Source organism: Micromesistius poutassou (assembly GCF_964030765.1).
Source record: "Micromesistius poutassou genome assembly, chromosome: 16".
Lineage (NCBI taxonomy): Eukaryota > Metazoa > Chordata > Actinopteri > Gadiformes > Gadidae > Micromesistius > Micromesistius poutassou.
In genome coordinates, this window is record NC_140286.1 from 7,895,947 (window position 1) to 7,918,357 (window position 22,411).

General features: G+C 48.9%; 1 protein-coding gene across 2 annotated transcripts in view; it reads left to right on the top strand.

The window, feature by feature from the left end:
- The window catches only part of piezo2b (piezo-type mechanosensitive ion channel component 2b), a 71,667-nt gene that overhangs the window by 25,157 nt on the left and 24,099 nt on the right, over window positions 1-22,411 (top strand). For both annotated transcript variants that reach the window (XM_084481275.1, XM_084481276.1), the window contains exons 7-24: window positions 368-581; window positions 5,037-5,211; window positions 7,645-7,764; window positions 9,620-9,734; window positions 10,045-10,235; window positions 10,794-11,024; window positions 11,547-11,667; window positions 12,225-12,436; window positions 13,010-13,158; window positions 13,714-13,887; window positions 15,976-16,241; window positions 17,624-17,784; window positions 18,332-18,508; window positions 18,698-18,823; window positions 19,179-19,379; window positions 20,044-20,248; window positions 20,519-20,620; window positions 21,130-21,295. In XM_084481275.1, coding sequence (XP_084337401.1) covers window positions 368-581; window positions 5,037-5,211; window positions 7,645-7,764; window positions 9,620-9,734; window positions 10,045-10,235; window positions 10,794-11,024; window positions 11,547-11,667; window positions 12,225-12,436; window positions 13,010-13,158; window positions 13,714-13,887; window positions 15,976-16,241; window positions 17,624-17,784; window positions 18,332-18,508; window positions 18,698-18,823; window positions 19,179-19,379; window positions 20,044-20,248; window positions 20,519-20,620; window positions 21,130-21,295 — 3,106 coding nt within the window. The remainder of the gene's footprint in view (window positions 1-367; window positions 582-5,036; window positions 5,212-7,644; window positions 7,765-9,619; window positions 9,735-10,044; window positions 10,236-10,793; window positions 11,025-11,546; window positions 11,668-12,224; window positions 12,437-13,009; window positions 13,159-13,713; window positions 13,888-15,975; window positions 16,242-17,623; window positions 17,785-18,331; window positions 18,509-18,697; window positions 18,824-19,178; window positions 19,380-20,043; window positions 20,249-20,518; window positions 20,621-21,129; window positions 21,296-22,411) is intronic.

Below are 22,411 nucleotides of genomic sequence, written 5' to 3' on the forward strand. Positions count from 1 at the left end.
TACTGTTGTGGAAGCATAGCTTGTCCCTGTGTATGGATTTTGAAGTTGATTGTTATTTCAGTCTCAAAGCGTAATACACTGTGTGGTATAACAAACGCATTGAGTTAAAGTCCCTGGTCTTGGCTTTGTTGTCCATTTTGACTAGCAGATTATTGGGGTATACATGATGAGCGCCAATAGGATTGACCAGGCAGGTCAGGTATTGGGTATTGATGTATGTTTATTTCTCCCTTGGAAAAGATACAAAACAACTGAAGCTCTTTGACCCTGACCTTCTCTAGATATCACCTCGGTCTCAACTAAATGTGTGTGTGTGTGTGTGTGTGTGTGTGTGTGTGTGTGTGTGTGTGTGTGTGTGTGTGTGCAGGCGCCATGCTGCCCTCGCTGACCTCGGCGGTCTACTTCTTCGTCTTCCTCTTCCTGTGCACCTGGTGGTCCTTCTGCCGCACCATCGACACGCTCCTCTTCAGCTGCATGTGCGTGCTGATGGCCATCTTCAGTGCTGGCCACCTGGTGGTCCTCTACCTCTACCAGTTCCAGTTCTTCCAGGAGGCCATCCACACCAAGGACACCTTCATCAGGTCAGAAGATACACCGGAGAGGGCACCCCACCACAAACACAAAGATACACTGTTTCAATGTTAATATGCCGTGAATTATTATAGAATATAATTTTTTATTAATTAATATATATATATATATTTTTTTTTTGGTGTGGTGTGAGAATAGCTTTAGGAAGATCACTATTAGGGTGTGTTTGACATGCATTCATTTATCAAGGCTCGAAACCAAACAAGGTCATTTCTGTTGTCTGCAAATGCTAAGAGGCCCTATGCTACGAGCAACAGATTCAATTCACCAGTGATGTGTTGTATCCCAAAGTCATCCAGTCCGTGTATACACTGCTAAATATTATTGTTACACACGGCAAGGCCCAGAGAAAATCCAAATCCCAGCTGCATGGAGGAACACACTCCTACCCTCAGTGCATCAAAAAGCCCTCAAAGCCCCTTCCTCTGCAACCAACCGACTTATATTATGCATGAGAAATTAACTAATTACCTGCTTGTGGCCGGGGCGGTGGAACACAGGGGTTCAGAGCCAAGCCACATAGTGGGGCGGCTTGCCAGCATAAAGCTTTAAGAGGTGTAGCATACACAAACTCTATAGCAGGAGGAATTTCCATTAGGTCATTAGGACTTTCATTGTCATGTTCCTTGCAACACCACGACCTGTTTAATCCTAGAAATATTTTGTGTTGCTGCCGAATCGCGTCGAATCTCCAAAATACCGGCAGTAGTGTATCACGAAGGACAGTCGCTCCTCGCCCGTCTTCCTCCTCCAGGGCTGGTATCGATTCAAAGGCTTTCTCATTTACAAGCTGTGGTGAGTCGGGGCCAATGACATTAAGGCCTATGTATAGCCCGGCCGTCTGCAGTCCTCGTGAATCTGACATGGCGGTCCCGGGCCGCCATCACCGCCAGCCCAAGGGCAGGCAGGAGAGGCTTTGGTTATGATGTCGTATCGACAAGGGGCTCTTTGGCAATCCAACTCCTTACCTGCCTTTTATCGCCTTTTAAAATAAAAAATGTCTTGTATTCTATACATAGATGCCATGGGGGGTGCAAATGTATTGATCTCAAGGCGGTGATGCAACTGCAGCGTTTTGGAGTCTGCTTGTATGGGTGAAGGGTGATCATAGTCACAGTAGCGGTTTCAGTTAGGAGACAAAGTGTTTCCTAACTCTCCTAAAGTGCAAAGTGGCCCTGCTCGCTGTGGCACAAAATCCGCATGCCACACAGTGTATGAAATATATTTTGGGGATTCTAATTTTTACATCTATTTTTTCAATGATGGACACTTCCAAAATATACAATTCATCCTGAATCTCTTTGTATTTTTCACTCTGCATTAAATTGCTTCAGTAAATCAGGGTGCAAATGGCTTGAAATGGCCTCCCTAATAGATGGCATTAGTAGAAAGATCCAAGATATTGACCAGTCTTTTTATACATTTACAGTGTATGCAGAGCTAATTTTGGAAGTCTTGATGTCTCGTTAAGCTGAACACACTCCCTATTTCCCCATCAACCCTTTTCCGGCGCGTGCGTTGTTGTTGACTTTCCATAGCACCGTTGCATTTGTGTTTGCTGACGTGTAAACCAAAAAATAAACAAAAAAAACATTGTTGATTCCAAAGTAGCACACGCAGGCTTCCCCTGTCTGCGTGTTTAGGGGAAACTCGCAGTGCCCAGCCCTGTGTTGGACACAAGCAAACCCCCCCCCCCCCCCCCCGTGCTCCATAAATATACTGTTATTGGACAATAGGCCGGCACAGTGGCGGTCGCAATAGTATCCATGTTGACAGTGGACTTGGCCTTGTTGGCGCGTTGACTGACACCGCTGAGAGGCCTGGCTTCCACTCCACTTCCCGTCTCTCCCGCCTTCACAATAGAAATCCCCAGCAGTCATGAGTCATGTGACTCCCCCTCCATGCAGCTGCAGGCAGGGACTTTTCAGGATGCAGTGTTTTCAGGACGTCGACTCCACGGACTCCCCCACTTGGAACAGAAAGGTCCAGGATTATCTAGGGGCCAGGAAGCCCAAGGAAGGCTCCTCTGTGATATATGCCCCGTACAGTTCCTGTGCAGGAGGTGGACCTTTTTTGTTCTTATTGTGGGAAAAACTGGGTCATGGCAACCTTGTACTGTATATCCTCTGGAATTATCAGCTCCAGTGTTTTGAGTTAGTGGGCCATTGTTGACCATTAACCACCATTATAGCTTTCACGTCACTCCCCGGATTTCCCCTCCACCTAAGCAGACAGTAGGGATTTGAGAACAGCATCCATGCATTTAAGTTGTCTATGATCACCAGCGATAACTGTACATAAACTCCCTTGACGTAGGAACACCTATGTCCGTTGTTCGTCATTTGCAGTGGCCAGATCAGCAACTTTGGGAGTATTTAAGTTCAACAGAGCGCATAACGCTGCATTTTCTCATGGCTTTTGGAACGCTTCCATCTCCTCCTCATCCATCCCCTTGGCCTGGTTTACCCAATCGATAATCCCTTTTCAAAATGGAGAACCCAACACTAAATAATGCTGTGCACTTTTCTCAATAAAAAAATGGCCTCATGCTCCGAAGGATAGCTTTGAATGGGGTCATGGCTTTAAAACCAAGTGAGAGAATTTGAAAAACATAAAAAAAACTTCATCAGTGCGGTTGTAGTTGTTGTTGTTCAACTTAGTGAACCTGCAAAGTGGTGGATGCTTTAAAGGTTCCATGGCATGAAAATCACTTCACTTTATGAGGTTTTCTAACATTAAGTTGAGTTCCCCTAGCCTTCCTATGGTCCCCCAGTAGCTAAAAATTGCGTTAGGTGTAAACCGAGAAGTAGGTATCTTGCTCTGCCTTTGAAAAAAGGATCACTGAAACGCTTCGATTTGGGAGCTGGCTCCATATGACGTAATATGAGGCCATGTTACCTCCCCTTTCTCTGCTTGGCCCGCCCAGAGAATTTGGCCCGCCAATGAGACAATGAGCTAGGACCGTGCGAGTGCCACGTGTGTGTGAATACACACACTGTAACGCAAGTGTTCTTTGTTATTTGGATAACCGTTCTGCTGTTGGTGTTATGGCGCATAACACGCAACACAATAACGCAAGCTTGCATAAAGCTCCCATTTGGTGAAAAAACTAGACTGCGTCGGGTTGGTTGAGAAGGAATTGGGAAGCGTGACATGGAGGAGAAAAGGATTGTTGCCCAGGATTGTCCGTCGGAGCCCTGCTGAACGCTGCCCGTTGCCCGGGGTTGTCTCCCGATGGAGCCCGGCTGGGCGGGCAGCCCCGGGGTGGCAGCGTTCAGCGGGCAGTGGGGCTCCGATGGACCACTGCCGAGGTAGCAGGCAGCGGGCAGCGGGGCTGTGCGGGCAGCCCCGGGGTGGCAGCGTTCAGCGGGCAGTGGGGCTCCGATGGACCACTGCCGCGGTAGCAGGCAGCAGGCAGCGGGGCTGGGCGGGCAGCCCCGGGGGCGGGCAGCAGGGCTCCGGCGGGAAACAACACCGGGCAGCGTTCAGCGGGGTTCCGACGGACAATCCTGGGCAACAATCCCTTTCTCCTCCATTTCACGGTTCAGTCTGTACTTTGACATGGAAGTGGAAGAACCAGAGGCGTCTGAGAACCCGACGCAGTCGTTTGAGATTCATAATATCATCCGGAGGCACGAACAGCTTTTGACCATGATAATATATATTATATTATATTATATAGATATCTAAATATAATATGATATTATTTAGATATAGAGCTCCAGGACTCCCGCCGGAGCACCCTGAGTGTTCAGTGTTGGTACCGTGGTACCGTGGCCGCAAGCTGCTCAGGGCCACACCCCCACCCTCCACCTTGACCCGCCTCTAAATACGGCACGTTTGTGGAGAGCTCATTGTGGGACTGGCTCGTAGTGGCTGTAACTCTGCACCAAGGCTGAATTTCTTGAACGTCTTCAAGTACTGTATTAGGGGCCCACTAACACCTATATTAAAGCATCTATAAAATAGCATGCCATGGGACCTTTAAAAACGTTTTGTAGATTTAACATTAAAAGCCATCACCTCTTCGATGGCATTTTGTTCTAGTTTTTGGTTCAGCAGTAAAGCGGATCTTCCTCAAGTGCCAGGCTGTAAAATGTGTAATGGTGACAAACACTGAAAGCTGAGAAACCGTCACTAAAAGCAACGAATAATGCCTGCCAGTCTTAAGAGCGAAAGCTGCTCCTTGAACCAGGAAAAGTAAAGTTAACTCGTTGGCATCCTATGTAACCCTCATGCTGCTACAGTGGATTACACTAGCGCACACTGACTGCACTCTCGCCGCATTGTATACACACTTTTGATTTAGTCGCATTCCCCTTTGACGGCAAACTGGCACGAGTTGTGGCGCACTTCACGGCGTCCTCTGTGAACCATGCTCCACACCTGGTATGATATCCCACACTTTTTCTTCTTCTCCCCTCCCCCCTGCCCTCTCCATGCAGATTGTTTGGCATCTCCCCCCTCATCCAGAGTGATTGCACGCGCACGTGGAAGCTCATCAAGAACCCGGATCTCTACTGGCACCACTTTGTCAACCCGGGGATGCTCCTGCTGCTGTACTACACTCTGGCCACACTCATCCGCCTCTGGCTCCAGGAGCCCATAGAGCAGCTAGAGGTGGGCCCCTCTGTCTCACTGGCCGTGCACTGCACAAAGGTTCCTTTAGTTGGGAGGTTAAAGCTGCTGTAGGTAGGATTCGAGAGTTGAAAAGAGTGAGATTTTTTAATAAAAGAACCCCAACAAAAATAACTCCCCTGCCTCTCTGCTCTCTCCATCCCTACGCTTCCACTGTGATTGACCAGAGAGAAGGATTCTCAAATCAGGGAAAGAGATGCTATTATTGGTCATAAATGAACTGGGAGCGGTGTAAAATGTCTCATATAGAGGCAGGTGTGGTCAACTCAAAACAGTTATTCTCAGCGCATGTCACTCATTATTAGCAATTCAAGTGGCAATTCCACTTGTAACAAAATACTACTTGTTGTGATATGGATCCCCCTGGGTCTGAAATAAAGAATTATACTACTAATACTACTAATAATAATAATTGCAGTGAAGTCGTACCTACAGCACCTTTAAAAGGAATATTGTATGCGTCCCAACTGTAAACATTCAAATTAAGCTTCACTCAGATCAGTGTGCAGATCTAATCCGATATTGATTTACTGTTGTGCAGGTGAGTACAGAAGTTTATGTGGCATTAAATATCATTCCCTTTCCAGGAAGGGTCGATTGCTGGGTAAACCGGTTGATCAAACCAGAAGTTATTTATGTTGGCGTGCATCACCTAGATGAACTTGTCTCCTAGATAGACAATCTGTACTGACTGTACTGTTGTCAAAGAGAGTTCAACGTACCCCTCACCCCTTCTGCAGTCAGTCTCTGTAATCAAGATCTGGGCTTGCTGTTCCTTCTGCACCAGCGGCACCAGTTTCGATTAGTTGTGCTGAAACAAAGCGGCCATCACTCTACATCATTCGGAGCTGAACAGGCCCCTCCGCACGCGTCCACATCCCCATGACTAAATCACCTAGATCTCCAAAACACTGAATAGAGATACCGATCACAGGGAACCGCCGTCCTGGTAATTAAACACCCAACCGCGCCGCTGACTGATGAACCCCTGTGGAGCGAGGAAGTCCGACCTGTCCTCCATCTGCCCCACACCCCCCCCCCCCCCCCCCTCCCACCGAGAAAACGTCCGCTGGATCTGTGAGTTTTCAATATTGCCAGCAACCACATCATCACAATTAAATGTCACGTTAGCTGAGCTGGCAAGAAGTGAATTGCGGAGGATGAAACACACGTATCGTGTCCGTCCAGCACTAACATAAAACAGTTCAATCTTGGCGGTGGCGGTTGATGGCGAGTCTTTAGGAAATCACTGGCAGTGAATTCATTGTTCTTTCTTCAACATTTAAAAATATTATTGGTAATGGTAAGATGAACTGTAAACAGGAAAACTAAGGTTGAAGAAAATATCATTAAAACAATATGTTGCGATATTGTGCCAAGATTGCAAATACAGGTCTGTTATATTTTTGTTTATTTAACCTAAGACTAGCACTGGAAAAACCTCACTGGGATTAAGAATATCTACCGCAGGAATCTCCCGGCCAAAACAGACAGAAAGCAGCAGACACAGCACAGCTCTGGCAGCCAGCTAAAACCAAGAGGAGTAGGAAAACACAATGAGCAACTGTAACTACAACAATGTTGTGAAGTCCTCCTCATAGACTATCACAGAGGGATGTTGAATTAGAAGCTTGATAAGGTCTTTGTCCCCATATAGTCCAGGATCGTGACCATAAAGAGGCCTGCAGGGTGCCAGGCTTTATCAGACCCCAAGGCTAAGACCCAACATAATGGAGTTATAGATTAGAGGGTTTTTATAGATGGGTCAATATACTCTTGTCAACCATTAAAGACCTGGGATGAGGCCTGTATGCATTATCGACCGCCTCCCCCCCAACCCAACACACTCACACATATACACCCTACACCATACACCAAAGTGTGTGAGAGTGTTTTTATTTTTTTATTTGCTTACCTTACACTACAACACCAATTCAGTTGTGATTGTAATGTACTTTTTGCGAGGACGACAGATTTGGTCTGCCTGGGTAAGCTGTGGTCCAGAACCAACCACGGCTATTGGGTTGTCTGATTGTATCTCCAACTAAAGGCCGCTGCTACAGCATCCGTTTTGTATTTCATGTTTGCCCTACCACAACAGGAAACAGACTTTTATTGAGTTTATTGAGAAGTGATTTGTTGCGAAAAAATGATTCATCTTGAGTCAAGTTTGTTGCAACGGTGAAGTTGCAATTGCGAGCAGTACACAATACTCTGAAACAAAAACAAGTGTGACAAGTACGCTCCTCCAGCAGCTGAGTCACTCCCCCTACCCCCCCCCCCCCCCCCCCCCCCCCCCCTCCCCGGACGGAAGACCGAGCCAAGTGTCCACTGGGACACGCAGAAGAAGAAGAAGAAACGATCAAAGGAGGAGATATGCCTACGTCAACCCAGCGGCTATCTCTGTTTACACAGGACAAGGAGGAGGCCGAGGGGGAGGAGAAGGAGGAGCTGATCGGCAACGGGACGAGCAGCTCGGCAGAGAGGAGGAGGCATATCTGGCGGCTCACCAGCCGTGCCACGGATGAGAGGGAGGTAGGCCGACCGGGGTGGCAGAACCCCAACCGCAGCCTCACCTGCAGCCAGTCCAGCACAGTGTTCTATAGTGGCAGCTTTATTGTGATGGTGATGAGCCGGACCGGCCAAACGGTCCTAGAAAAAAGTCCTGGGAGCATCAAAAAAATGAACGACAATGAACTGCTTGATAGGTTTTATTAGACCGGATGAATCACATTTTCATAGCTTTTGCCTGGCGATTGTTTTCCCTGCTTGTGCCTCGGATCTCAGCTCCATTATAGCGACAACTGTGCTGCCTTATTGGATAGATTTCAGCTGCAATGACTGCACACACACAAACACGTGCACGTTAACATGCACACACACATACACACAAACACACACACACGCGCACCCACATGCACATGCACGCACACAAACACACACACATATACACACACACACACACAGCTGCATTATTCCCATAACTATGTCCATATATCCCTGTCTGTGCCAGCAGCCCCTTCGTGGTTTACAAAGCATCTTTTTTTTTAAGGTGGCCAGACACTGATGAATGATGGGCATGGTTTTTGCACAACAGTGCAGTTTAGGCTTTGTTGCTGCTTGTCAGAGCCTATAAAGAACAGACAGAGGTCTCTCTGTCTCTGTCTCTGTCTCTGTCTCTGTCTTGCTGTCTCTCTCTCTGTTTCGCTGTCTCTGTTTCGCTGTCTCTGTCTCGCTGTCTCTGAAGTGCTCTCTGCATCTCTCTCTGTCTGTCTCTATTTCTGTGTTTGTCTCTGTCTACCACTCTCCCTGTCCCTCTCTTGCTCAGTCTCTCTATCTCTTTTCTCTCTGTCCCTTTCTCTGTCTCTCTGTCTCTCTTACCCTCTCTAGCTCTCTCTCTTTATGTCTCTGTCCACCTCTCTGTGTCTCCTGCTCTCTCGCTCTCTCTCTATGTGTGTGTGAGTACAGCAGCAACTCATCAATAACACACACACCACGCCCCGTCTGCTCCCCCCCCCCCCCCCCCCCCCCTTCCCCTCCCTCCCCCACACAAGCTGCTGCCCACACAGGACTACAGCATATCTGAGGTGGGAACCACTGTAACTAAACAAAACCCACCCCACCCAACCACCCACCAAACCCACCCTGCATCCTTAGATAAAATAATAAAATTGAGACACCCCCTTGTCCTCTACTCATCCCTCTCTATCTCCTTCTCATGCTCTCTGTCCTCTTGAACCCTGAGGTGTAGAGTCTGCCTGTGGCTAGCTGGATTCTCCCCTGCAGCATCACATTTAGCCCAGGGCTGAAGCGTTTGACACGTCTATGGTCACCGTCTTTACCATCAGGGTGCATGCCCTTAAGTGTCGTGGAAAGAACACTTAAGCCCTGCGCTAAAGAAAAGAAAGTCCCTCAAACTAGTGGGATGTCCTTCCTCTGCAGATGTGGAGCATCCAGGTTCTGATAGTTAGATAGATGTTCTCCAGATGTTTGTGGAGTTGAGTCATCAGGATTAGATCGTGAACAACCAACCGACCATTTGACACAAATTAGTATATTATTTGACTTTCTGAACCTGGTCTTTCCCATCTTTGCAACTAAAGCAATAATCAGCAACTTTTGTCTGCCGCACTTTTGACAAAAATGTGTTCTGATAGAGTCATGTTTTTCATGTGTTGGTTTGATATGATAACCATGAGACTTAATCAAAATACAAATTAATCAAAACGAAGTGTGGCGAGCCAACATTGCTAATAGCCGCTTTAAAGTGTCAGACAAATGCAAGCATGCTGATATCATGGATGTAAATGCATTGTGATGTGCATGTGGAGATGGTTCCATAGAGCCTCGTATTGCGTCCTACTCTAAATGTCTGCGTGATGCACTGCAGGGTCCCAACGAGAACTCTTTTGAATTCACCACCACTGATAATGGACCGGTCAGTGTGGATCTCTACTCCACCCCGCACTACAAAATGGACCAGTCCACGTTCAATCCAGACCCAGGTGAGACGATAGAGCATCGGTTGTTCCATCAGCTTCATAGGGGGTATGCTGGACCAATATGAATACAGCTTTTCTTTGGGAATAATAATAAAACTAACTTTGCAATGTCATTTAACAGATTATGTTCCTATGCCATGTCACCAAATAATGCAATTTGCATTATTTGTCTTGGCGCTCTATATTATTTATGAAATGATTGTGTGATATACAAAAAGTCGTCACACACACACACACACACACACACACACACACACACACACACACCCACACACCCAAAGCCTTGTGCCGTCATGTGTGCCTGTGATTTCAGAGACAAAGCACGAATGTGTGTACGAAGTGAGGCTGCCCTCTGAAATGGGTATGGAGGGAGGGAAGAAGGATGGAGAGGAGGAGGAGACGACGGCGCAGGAGGACGGGGACGGGGAGAAGGCCAGTGCTGTGGTCACCGTCTTCCGTTTCATCATGAAGCAGAGCTACATCTGCGCTCTCATCGCCATGATGGTGAGCGAGGGTCGGCTGGGAAATGAGTGGGGAGAGATGGGAGAAGAGGGAGCCTTTGAAGGGTAAAACATGATTTGGATCCTGGGAATGAATACGGCAAGAGGTCTTATCAAGACCTGTATATGGATAAGCTTTATGTTTATGAAAAATAGAGCTGGCATATGCAATTCTCGCTGTTTGATAACTTAAGTCCATAGTCTTTATTCATTTTTAAATATTTAAATATTTGTGTCTCTTGTTTCCTCGAACTTGTGAGTTTAGCTGAAGAGTTTAGATTTGGAGTATAGAGAAGATCATAGCACTCTGAGCATTGCATTCTTATGATAATATTGAGGGGAAAATCCTTCCCCACTGTCTTTGACTTGTAAGAACATTGATGACCCAAATTATGTCTGTATGTCTGTATATAATGGTAGGAAACATCCCACATCCTGGCCACGCATTGTAACCTGAGGGTTACAGGCCTCATGAATCCCAAGCGCTACTCAAGTGTCCCGATGGCAGCCCGTTTCCTCCCGGTATAAACACGTCATGTTGCGCTGTGATCTCCACCTCCAGGCCTGGAGCATCACCTACGTCAGCTGGCTGACGTTCGTCTTCCTCCTGTGGTCGTGCATTCTGTGGATGGTGCGCGACCGCCGGCGCTACGCCATGATCACCTCGCCCTTCATGGTGATGTACGGCAACCTGCTGCTGGTACTGCAGTACATCTGGAGCTTCGAGGTCCTGGATAAGGTGCCAGGCTTCTTCCTCAAGGGAAACGTGCCCTTCAGCGAGCTGTGGACCAAGGTATGCCGACTCAGTCATCCAAACAATGTACAGACCCCACCCTCCTCCAACACCACCACCACCACTACCAGCTTAACCGAGATGCGGCAATAGTGTTTCATGGTCCATGCAGTTCAAACAATTAACTGACAACAGAGTTGGTATTTCAAAGTCTGGGTGGAAAATGAAAGTGAAAAAAAACAGTCTATCTCACCCAAGTCCCTGATGTCACTTCCTGTCTTGCAGTCAGAGCAGGACAGAGGTGATACCAGGGTCTGTTTAGTATCGCCGTCGCCACACAATCTATTATATTTCCATTGAGTGTGTGTACGTGTGTGTGTGTATATGGGTCTGGGTGGACCTGGTTAGGTGGGTCTGGTTCGATGGGTTGAGGTCTGTATTTGTTTCGGTGCGTAGGCGACGGTATGTAGGGAAGTGTTTAGGTGTACCTGTGTGTGTGGTGTGTGTATGCGTGTTTCCGTGTGTGTGTAGCTGCATTTGCTATAAACACACAAACTGTGACGCCATGCTGTACCTCTCCAGATGCTGTGTCTGCTGAGCTTCTGGCTGCTGCTGAGGCAGACGCTGATGGAGCGGCAGGAGAAGATGAGCCGTCCGGATGCGGCTCTGTCCGACGTGGTGGTGGACCAGGACAAGACCAAGGGTGAGCACCACCACTTTCACTACCACGGTTCAGCCGGATCACACTCAATGTAGGGCCGCTCGATTATGGAAAAAAATCATAATCACGATTCATTGGGTTATTGAAATCACATTTATTTGAAGTAGTTTGAAAACATGATGCATTTATTCAGCATTTCTCTCCAAAAAAACACTTTGTAACCCCTGGGTTCTGTTGAGCAGAACGTGACTCTTGAAGCTTGCCGTAGATTAGACCCCACTCCTCTCCTCAGTCTCGCTGTGCCACAATTAATGAAGTGTGATTGAATACTGCCGAGTTGCAAATAAACTAGGGGCCAGGGTGGGGGGGAGGGGGGAGGTGACGAGGATTGGAGGAGACGGCTGGGCTGTGCAGCGTTCCCGCCTTTTCTTCCCTCCCCGCACCTGCTCCACAGTTGACAACTTTTTATTCATTATTACTTAATGAGTCTTAATGAGTAACTCAGTGTTAGTCATCGCGGTGCAGTGCAGTGCAGTGCAGTGGTGTGGTCGACTGTTGTAACCGAGATGCTGTTGCTGGCCTTGCTGTTTTTGGAGCAGAAGAGGAGGAGCGGAGGTCATCGGAGGAGGAGGGGGAAGGAGGGGAGCCGGACGTGGTGCAGGTACTGGGCAGCCTGATCATGGCCCTGCTGGTCAAGTACTGGCTCTACATCTGCAGCGGCATGTTCTTCTTCGTCAGCTTCGAGGGCCGCATCGTCATGTACAAGATCATCTACATGATGATGTTCCTGTCCTGCGTCGCCCTCTACCAGGTAGGCAATGGTCGCACGCCACGCCACATGGCCCGGCGGCGGCCGTGGCATTTGAGGTGCAAGGACAAACCAGATTTACACACGTGCACAAACACAGATTACGAGCACACATCAGTGTGCTCTTCTATGGCGTTTATGCACATCCACGCACGCACACGCACACTCGACAAGAAGACTCACACACACGTGCGCATATGCACACACACATAAACACAGGCATAGACACAGGTATACACATACGCACACACACACACAGACACACACGCACGCACAAATACACACACACAGTAAAGAATCCAATTTCCCAGTGTAGAAATCTGCTGACTAGTTTTAGCGGTGTCATAAAGTGACCCCCGATCCAGCCTTCTCCCTCCCACGATGCTTTAGGACTGCTTTATGCCCCGTCCCGTTATATTAATGTTCCCCGTTTCCACGGGAACCAGGCCAGCAGGTCATATCACATATCCCTCTGGGTTGATTTTTTTTCTTTTTTTTTCAACCCTATATTCCCAAGCACAATGTACCCATGATAACCAGCCTGCCTGCCTGCCTGCCCCTCTTCTCCCCACTCAGGTGCACTACGAGTGGTGGAGGAGGGCTCTCAAGTACTTCTGGATGTCAGTGGTGATGTACACCATGCTGGTCCTCATCCTGGTCTACACCTTCCAGTTCGACACCTCTCCGCCCTTCTGGAAAAGCTTGACTGGCATGGAGGAAGAGCAGTGAGCAGTGAACCTCTCCCCCCCCGCTTTCTCTCGCTCTGTCTTCGCCCTCTCTGTCTGTCTTTTGTCTCTCCCACTCAATTCCTTACTCTCTTCCTCCCTCTACTCCTGTCTGTATTTCTCTCCTATCTTCTCTCGCTCTCTCTCGATCTCCCTCTCTCACCCATATTGTTGTAACGTTGTTGTGTATGTTGTTTTGTTTTGTTTAATAAATGTTTGTTTTTTGTTTATTTATCCTAGAGTGGACAGAGACAAGTTTCCAATGAAATGTATCTATATTTCTCTCTGTGTGTCTCTCTCCCTTTCTCTGTGTGTCTCTCCCCCTTTCTCTCTGTGTGTCTCTCTTGCTGTCTCTCTGTGTGTGTCTCTCTCCCTTTCTCTGTGTGTCTCTCTCCCTTTCTGTGTCTCTCTCCCTTTCTCTCTGTGTCTCTCTCCCTTTCTCTGAGTCTCTCTCCCTTTCTCTCTCTGTGTCTCTCCCTTTCCCTCTCTGTGTCTCTCTCCCTTTCTCTCTGTGTCTCTCTCTCCCTTTCCCTCTCTGTGTCTCCCTCTCCCCAGGCTGGAGGATCTGGGCCTGGAGAGCTTCTCTGTGCCCGAGCTCTTCAGTCGCATCTTCATCCCTGCCTCCTTCCTGCTGGTCTGCATCCTCCACCTGCACTACTTCCACGACCGCTTCCTCCAGCTCACAGACCTGCAGGCCCTGGTGGCCAAGGAGGAAAGCACCATCTACAGGTGTGTTAGAGAAAGGGTTGGAGACTGGTGGATACATCTGGGAGAGATCCACAACACGCTTGGTTTGAAACCACCGTTTTTGGATTTAGGGTGGTGATAATTACTCCAGCAGAGTGCTTATCTTCCAGGGTTGTGCCCGTATTAAAGTGTTTAAATATATTTTCGTCCAACTGAAATGTGTTTTGAAGACTTCTTGAAGAGCCGCTTAAAAAAAAATAAAAAAGGGACAGGAGGTTGAAACCTCCACACCTCTTCAAACTCAAACAGACGGCCTGCCCGCTTGCTCACACACCTTCATTCGGCGATTGGTCGATGTGGTCGCTTCTGTGTCATGCTGTTTGTTCCGTGTCGCTTCTCATTGTTCATCGGTGACTGCAGTGTGCTGGTGTTGGTGTTGTGATGTGTTGACTTGTTGTCCATTGGTGCTCCCGTGAGCTTTTTGCCTGCCAGCTTACACATCCTCTCTGCTCCTCTCTCTGTCTGTGTGTGTGTGTGTGTCCCCTCCATCGTCCCCTTTCTCCTCTCACGTCCACTCCATCCATCCTCTCTCAGCCATGCTAAAGTCAATGGCCGTGTCTATGTGATCATGAATAGGTGGGTATCGTGCTCGCTTCCTGAAGCATCCATCCCAATCCGTCCCTCCCCATCCATCCTGAGATCCATTGCCCCCCTACTCCCCCATCCCTTCTCTCTTGGATACCAGAACCCCCCCCCCTGTCCGCCACCGCAGTACTGCCCCATCCTGGTTGCTCTTATGATGAATTATTGTTTTGTTCTAAAATCTCCAAAGCCTGCAGTGGTCACAGAGCGACTTTTTGCTGACACACTTGTGGTCAATTTAAGAAAAAGTTTCTGGATACTTTTAGTCTATATTTTTGCCTGAAGCCCCCTCTGCTATTGAAGCGTGCGACCATCAAACCTAACCTCAAACCTCCAAAAAAGAAGTCTTTCAAATGGTTAAACCCCGACCCCTGAGCAACCACCAAGCATGTCGTACCCAGATCTGATTACCCCTGAAACAAATAACGTGTCATATAACTTCCACACTCTGCATCGCACTCCCTTCCTCTCTTCTCCTCCCCCAACTCTCTTCTCCTTTCCTCCCCTCTCTCTCCTCCGTCCTCTCCTTTACTCTTCTCCCCTCGAATAACCCCGTTCCCTTCACCTGCACACGTTGTCCTCGGGGTCCTGCAGCACCACGGAAAGAGGGTTAATTTAACGGATGATCTGAGCAGCCTGACATTGTTGTTTTCTCTGTTCACTGTCCGCCGTGGCTTCTGTGTAACTTGTATTGTCCCGAGCAGCATCAAGCAAAAAATCTCTACGCAGTCGAGCAAGTAAGTTCGCTGCACCGCCCGATCAATGAGACAGTACTTAACCCCTGACATGCAGCCACATCATGCATCAAGCTCCACCCTCGGGTTTCCCACAGCAACCCCATCGTCTAGGAAAAACCTGTTGGCGTAGCTGCCCTCATCCCGCTCCTCCTCTGCCCCTCCCCATCCCCCTGCCTGTTATCATTTGTCCACTTTAAGACAAACAACAGCAGCCCTCTGAAACCCTTACACGTGATGTTTATTTAATGTGCATTGCCTATTGATCAGACTGCTTGGTATAATGTCTCTCTGCCGTTTGGTTAATGGAAATTACCGCTGATTAGTCCCATCCCATTGCTTGGAAGACGTCTGTAACTTCTGGGCGACGTCTGGCCTCACCGTTTGTTTGTGTGTGTGTGTGTGTGTGTATCGGATTGTCTGTGGCTGTGTTTGTGTCTGTGTATGTGTGTGTTTGACTTGTCTGTTTTGGTGTGTTTGCCTGTCTGTGTGTGTGTGTATATGTGTGTGCGCGCGTGCATGGGGTTCCCATTTGCATGCCATTTTGTGGCATGCAAATGTCATTTTGTCATTTTGTCATTTGGCCATTTCCTGTGCCTCTCGCGCGCAATCGTTTCCATACATTGCCGACTCGAATAACACGCTGTTTACTTACTTACTTGATCCGTGTTCTCCCCCCCCCATCCACTTCCACCTCCCTCACCTCCCCCTCTTCCCCCCCCCCCCCCCACACACACACCGGCTGACGTCCCAGGCTGGTGCATCCAGACGGCAGCCTGGCAGACCTCACCCTGTTCAGCTCCAGCTCGGTGGACGAGCCCTCCCTACGGAGCACCGAGGAGAGGGTGGGCGGGGTGCCCGAGGAGATGCTGGTGGTGGTGACGTCCACGGAGGAGGAGGACGCGTCGGCGGGGCCCGGCAGCTACCCCCTGGAGAAGCAGCGGCGGTCGGGCAGCGAGGGGAGCCAGCGCTGCAGCACCGGGGGCGCCACCACTGAGACCAGCACCGACCATAGCTCCGGTACGCAGAGCACGGTGACGGACGATGAGACGCGTCCACGCCGACTCGGACACTAGAAGAACGGTGTTTATTTGCGTGGGACGCATAAACTAGGTCTGAGTCTAACGGCAGCCTGGACGGAGAACAGGCGGGTGTCTTGATAGTCGACCACAGGGAAGAGATGCAGTCTATTGATGAAGTGTATACATGGCCCTTTGGCGACACATACAGAAGGGATTTGGAGGAGCAGTAGAGTATTAGTAGTAGCTATCTTACATGGCAACATTCGCAATCCGTCAGGATTTCATCATGTTTTCACCAAAAGATGACTCCACTGGGACTCTGCCACTGCTATAGTTTCATTTTACACTCACAGAAGAAGTCATGATGTGCTTGATTTTCCCCGCCAGGGCTCTTATTTTGATGTTTCACACTGGACACTGTTTGGCGGCGGGTGTTTTGTGCTTCTCTCCAGGCAACAGCAGTTTGCACGGCAACGCACTGTCCTAAGCATTTATTTTCTATGCGGCCTCACTCATCTATAAGCTGCAGGTCACATTAGTCAAAAGGCGCCAGTGTTCCCCTTGGCGCTCAAGTATCTGATGTCTGCAGTCTCACCCACCAGCCCATTAATTACCTGAAGCAGTGTCATAAAATATGCCGTGGTGCAGGTTCGGACGCCAACGGCCGTTCATCTCCAGCCCTCTGTTCCGACACCCCGAACGTGACCCTAGCTCCTGTATTTAGTTTTCTTGAGTTTTCTCTGTTGCCCGTGCCATTGTTCTGCTGGTAGTCAGAGAGCCACTGGCCTGCGTCATTCATTAGTGGGATTCACAGACATTAAGAGCCGTTGTAAATCTAACTAGCGTTTGTGTACATTACACCAAATGACCCAAGTGCGAAACATAAGCTCCCGTCAGAAAGCTCCCGTCAGTTTGTAATGAGCTGTGAGCTACGCGGGATACGCACTTGCACCCAGACCTTTATTCAAACAACAATGCCACTATGAACCATGAGAACGCATAGCCGCCGTAAAACAGACACAATAAATAAATAAATGCTCTAAACTTGGTGGTTGTTTAGACATCAGTTTGTTAGTCCAAGGCATCAGTGCAAGATTTAGGTATATGTTTCACAGACTCTAGGCGGTTGGAAAACAAGCCCTTTTACGATGTTGAGTCTTGGATAACTTATATGTATGTAAACATCTTTACAAAGACAGAAAATGAATCTTTGTGTCTGTTTATGAATGTATTTTTTTTCCCTAAAAGGAAATAATATATAGATGTTTCCTTTTAGCCCAATCCATACCAAGGTTATGGTGTCGGTGTGCCTCCTCCCCAGTGCTCCTCTGGTGTGTGTGTGTGAAACGTAACGTATGCTCCCTGCTCCCGCCGCTTCAGACCTGAAGAACAAATGGCACCTGGTGGTGGACCGGCTCACGGTGCTGTTCCTCAAGTTCCTGGAGTACTTCCACAAGCTGCAGCTCTTCATTTGGTGGCTGCTGGAGATCCACATCATCAAGATCGTGTCCTGCTACATCATCCTGGTCTCCATCAAAGAGGTACGCAGCACGACAGCCGGGACCACAGCCACACAATGAATGTTTTATCTGGAATAGCGGAGTTGAAGAGATTCTGTCGAATGGTGACTCAATCAGCAGCCGGTATCTTTCTTGCCAAATAAGGGCTGGTCTCACCAAACAGCTTCCTGTCCATTCTTTGACAGTTGTTTCACCCTGAGACACATGGGCGTGGAAGCATTTCCGTGTAACATCAACAACACGTCACGTGACGCATTAAAGCCCCCCCCTAACTCACAGTAGCACCCTGCCTCCCTTTTAATTTGACATAAAAACCTGGGAAGGGATTTGCTTGCCTGCTTTGTTTTGCACAGCACTATGTGATGTGTATTATTCATTGTGCTGAATCAGCTTCATCTGCATTGATTTGAACCGCAGAGGTCTGAAAGCCAAGCCAGCAGCGGTACGGAATGGGCCAGCTTCTGTTTAAAACCAGTGTGGTGTACCGACATAAAGAGTGTCTGTGTGGTTGTGCGTGTATGTATGTGTGTGTGTGTGTGTGTGTGTGTGTGCGTTGTCTCCCTGTCAGGTGTCTCTGTTCAACTCGGTGTTCTTGGCGTCCTGGGCCTTCGCCCTGCCCTTCACCCAGATCCGCCCCATCGCCTCCAGCATCTGCACCGTGTGGACGTGCGTCATCGTCATCTGTAAAATGTTGTACCAGCTGAAGTCCATAGAGCCGCATGTCTACTCCAGCAACTGCAGCCTGGTGAGCTGACACACTATCACTGCCTTCGTCTTTTTTAACTCAATCTCTGATGTGAACCACAAGAATCGATAGAGAATGGTCATTCCGAATGTAATCTCGTGACTTCATATCATTGGTGTCTATAGTTTTATTGAATGTATGCCGTAGGTGACTCACTAACTGTTGCTGACACCCCTCCTCTATCCACAGCCAGCAGGCTACAAACCCAAAATGATAGAAGAATTGACGAGTGAGTCTGTGCTTTATAAAGAGCCGGTGGATCCAGCCAACTGGGTGGGCCTCATGAAGTCCGAACCCCTGTTGGAATACCTGAGGGTAAGCACTGGTCTTACTGTGAGGGGGAGATGCATGCAAGGGTGTTATGTAAAAAATGTGTTAGAAATTGCATGGAAAGTAAAAACGTTTGTGTATGGGATATGTTCAAAACAAAATACATATGTATGGGATCAGGTCTGTGGTGCATGAATGAAAAGCTTTGCATGTCAAGGTTACCAATCAAACTGTTGCTCAAATAATTCCCATGACCACAAACGTACATAATGGCCATGCCTGAATTCACCCCCCTCTGAAGTGATTTGGATCCGCCAGAAAAAAACAATCAGGGATCCACACAACGTTTCTGCGTGAAGTTCCTCTATTTTACTATTTCCGCTGATGTGTCGTGTGTCAGAACAACTTGTTGATGCTGGCCATCTTGGCGTTCGAGGTGACCATCTACCGCCACCAGCAGTACTACCGGCTCCGCAACAAGCTGACCCCTCCCGCCGCCCGGATCATCTTCCATGGCATCACACGGCAGCACCTGGACCACGGCATCATCAACTTCGTCAAGTACTTCGTCAACTACTTCTTCTACAAGTTCGGACTGGAGGTACGCCGGGAGAACCACGGACGTCGAAACTGTCAACGGGGCCTGTTAACGCTCTTCCCAGTGTTTCCGTGCAGGGGATACGTAGACGGACTCACTGGGAACGCTTAGCCTTATGCTATGTTTACCTGTGGTGCTCACCACCATGGTGACGATCAGGGATTGTCTGTGGTCAGCATAGCCTTGATAATCTGTGTTTTCCACGTGGAATTATTGCGGAATAACGGGGTGGGGGGCGGGGGGGGGGGGGGAAACCAGGAGCTGGAAAATGTTTGTGTGTTATATTTATCTTGTTTAATGTCGATAATATAAATCATCCTACAAAAAATGTAATTTAGATATCATCTTGGATCGTTTTCATTTTGTGATGAAGAATAACACGAGGAAGAATAACATTGAATGTCTCTAATTACATCCTGGTCATTATATCCAAATGAATAATGAACATCAAAACATTTTCTAGAACGTATTCATAGTGAAGGGTCGGGATTCAGGGTCACAAATAATAGCCAAATGGATTTTCTTCATTCTATCGATGTCTTATATTTATATACTCTCTCTCTTGGCTCTTGTCTCTCTCTTGTCTCTCTCATCACTCACACACGTCTCCTCTGCTTTGTGTCTTTTGTTTTGCGGCTGGTGGTTGTGCGTCACGTCGCTCCCCCAGACGTGTCTACTGCTGGTGGTCAACGTGATCGGCCAGCGCATGGATTTCTACGCCATGCTGCACGCCTTCGCCCTCACCGTGGTCATGTATCGCCGCCGGAGGAAGGCCATCGCTGAGATCTGGCCCAAGTACTGCTGCTTCCTGGCCTGCATGATCACCTTCCAGTACTTCATGTGCGTGGGGATCCCCCCCGCCGCCTGCAAAGGTACAGCTGAATGTCAGGCGTCGGTGTGGTGAACAATACGATACAGGGGTTCAATCTGAGAGAATATAAGGTTCAGAGTTTACATAATCAGAAGGGACTGTTGTTATGTTGCGTTGTGCTCCCTGTTCTCCCTGATTATTTCTAGGTGACTGTTGGATTGTACATACAGAGGCTGAACAATAACAATAGACTGGAAAAAGTTGACAGAGCTAATCTACTGTTTGAGCTAATCTAATATTTGCTGCTCCTTTTGTGTTTGATTTCTTACAGACTACCCTTGGAGGTTCCCCAATTCTAACACAGAGTCGAACGTGGTGAAGTGGCTCTATATTCCTGATTTCCACACAAAGCCCAACCCAATGTTCCTGTTCTGTACGTATATTTCTGGTTGTTCTGGGCCTCTATAGTCTATATACTGCAGACAGGTTTTACTTTATCAATGGATGTCTCATGCCAGGTTTTCTGACAGAATGTGTGTTTGAGGGTCAAGTTAATGAGGAAGATGCTCTCCTCTCCTCTGTTCTCCTTCTTTCTATTTGTATCTCTTCTCCTCCTCTTCTCTTCTCTCCTCCTTTTCCACTCCTCCTCCACTCCGCCTTGCCTCTCCACCTCCTCTCCTCTGTCCTCCTCTCCTCTCCTTGCCATTCATCACCCCTTCTCCACGTTGCCTCTCGAGCTCCTCTCTTCTCTCCTTCTCCTTGCCTCTTCACTGCCGCTCCTCTCCCCTCCTCCTCTCCTCACCATGCCTCTCCAACTCCTCTCCTCTCTCCTCCCCTCACCTTGCCTCTCCACCGCTGCTCCTCTGTCCTCCTCTCCTCACCATGCCTCTCCTCCTCCTCTCCTCCTCCTCCTCCTCCTCTCCTCCTCTCCTCCTCTCCCAGATGACTTCATGCTGCTGCTGTGCGCCTCCCTCCAGAGGCAGGTGTTTGACGACGAGAACAAGGCGGCCGTGCGCCTCATGGCGGGGGACAACGTGGAGATCTGCCGCGACCTGGACGCCGCCACCTTCAGCGTGCACAACCCCGTCCCCGACTTCATCCACTGCAGGTAGACACCCCCCTCCGGGCTGCCTTCCTTCAGGCTCCCACGCGCGTGCTCCCTGAGGCCAGGGCAGGGTTACGTTGAGCTGGGTGCCTTACAGTGGATAAATGATTCCTCACTCTCCTGCACTCCCTGCTCCTTAGACTCAAAGGATTATTATTTCCTTCTCCCAATGGCTGAAGTATGCGGCGCCCTGACTTACTGATGTGCTCGGACATTCCTGCTAGAGGAAGCCGTTTCCTGTGTAACTCTAGAGGCGGTAGTACACACAGGAGTGTTTCTCACCTTTTGGTGAAATAACGGCAAACGTAAAAAACATTGACGGCAGTGGCTCTTGTTTGGCTCTCACACCGCTGAAAGGACGACGGGGTGCCCCGGTTGGTGAAGTTTGTGTTACGATTTATACACCGTTAGTTTGAACCTCCCTCTTCATTAGGAAGAAAGAAGTGGGCAAGGAAGGGAGCGATAATCTCAGGCTCAGGGCAACGGAACCGTCAGCGAAGCACCGCTGACCTGCAGGCATTGATTCGTTGTGCTCTTCTCATCATCCCACTGTTTTGATGTGCAGAGTGGGCAAGTCTTTTATTAACGCACTCTGTGTCCATCAACACAGCCCCCCCACCCCCCTGCCCCACCAAGTCCAGAGAAAGAGATTGGCGCTCCGGCCCACGCCGTCCGCAGTGCAGCCAGCGCTGCACTTATTTCACTTGTTTCCCCTCCAGGATCAAATTACGGACTCACAGGGAGGAGGAAGCAAGGGATGGGGAGGGGGGCAGTTGAGAGATAAATCCATAATCCACCAAAAACACTCTGTCCGTCACTCGGCGACTCAGACGCTTTTGCCCTGTACTCTAACTCAATAAATAGCTTTCAAGTAGGGAAGAGGTATTCACCCAGCGCCCTGATCTCCCGTCCCCCCACCCTGCCCCCCTAGCCCCCTTGCTGATGAAGAAGGACACTCACTCAGCTATTCCGGCCCATCACAACGTACACCGCCGTCCTGTCCGAACACACTTCATCATCAGAGCCCCCCCCCCACCTCCTCTTCCTCCTCATCCTCCTCCTCCTCCTTAACAGCCTTAGCCTTCCAACCTTTTTTTTCCGCCGGCAAACCGCAGGGTT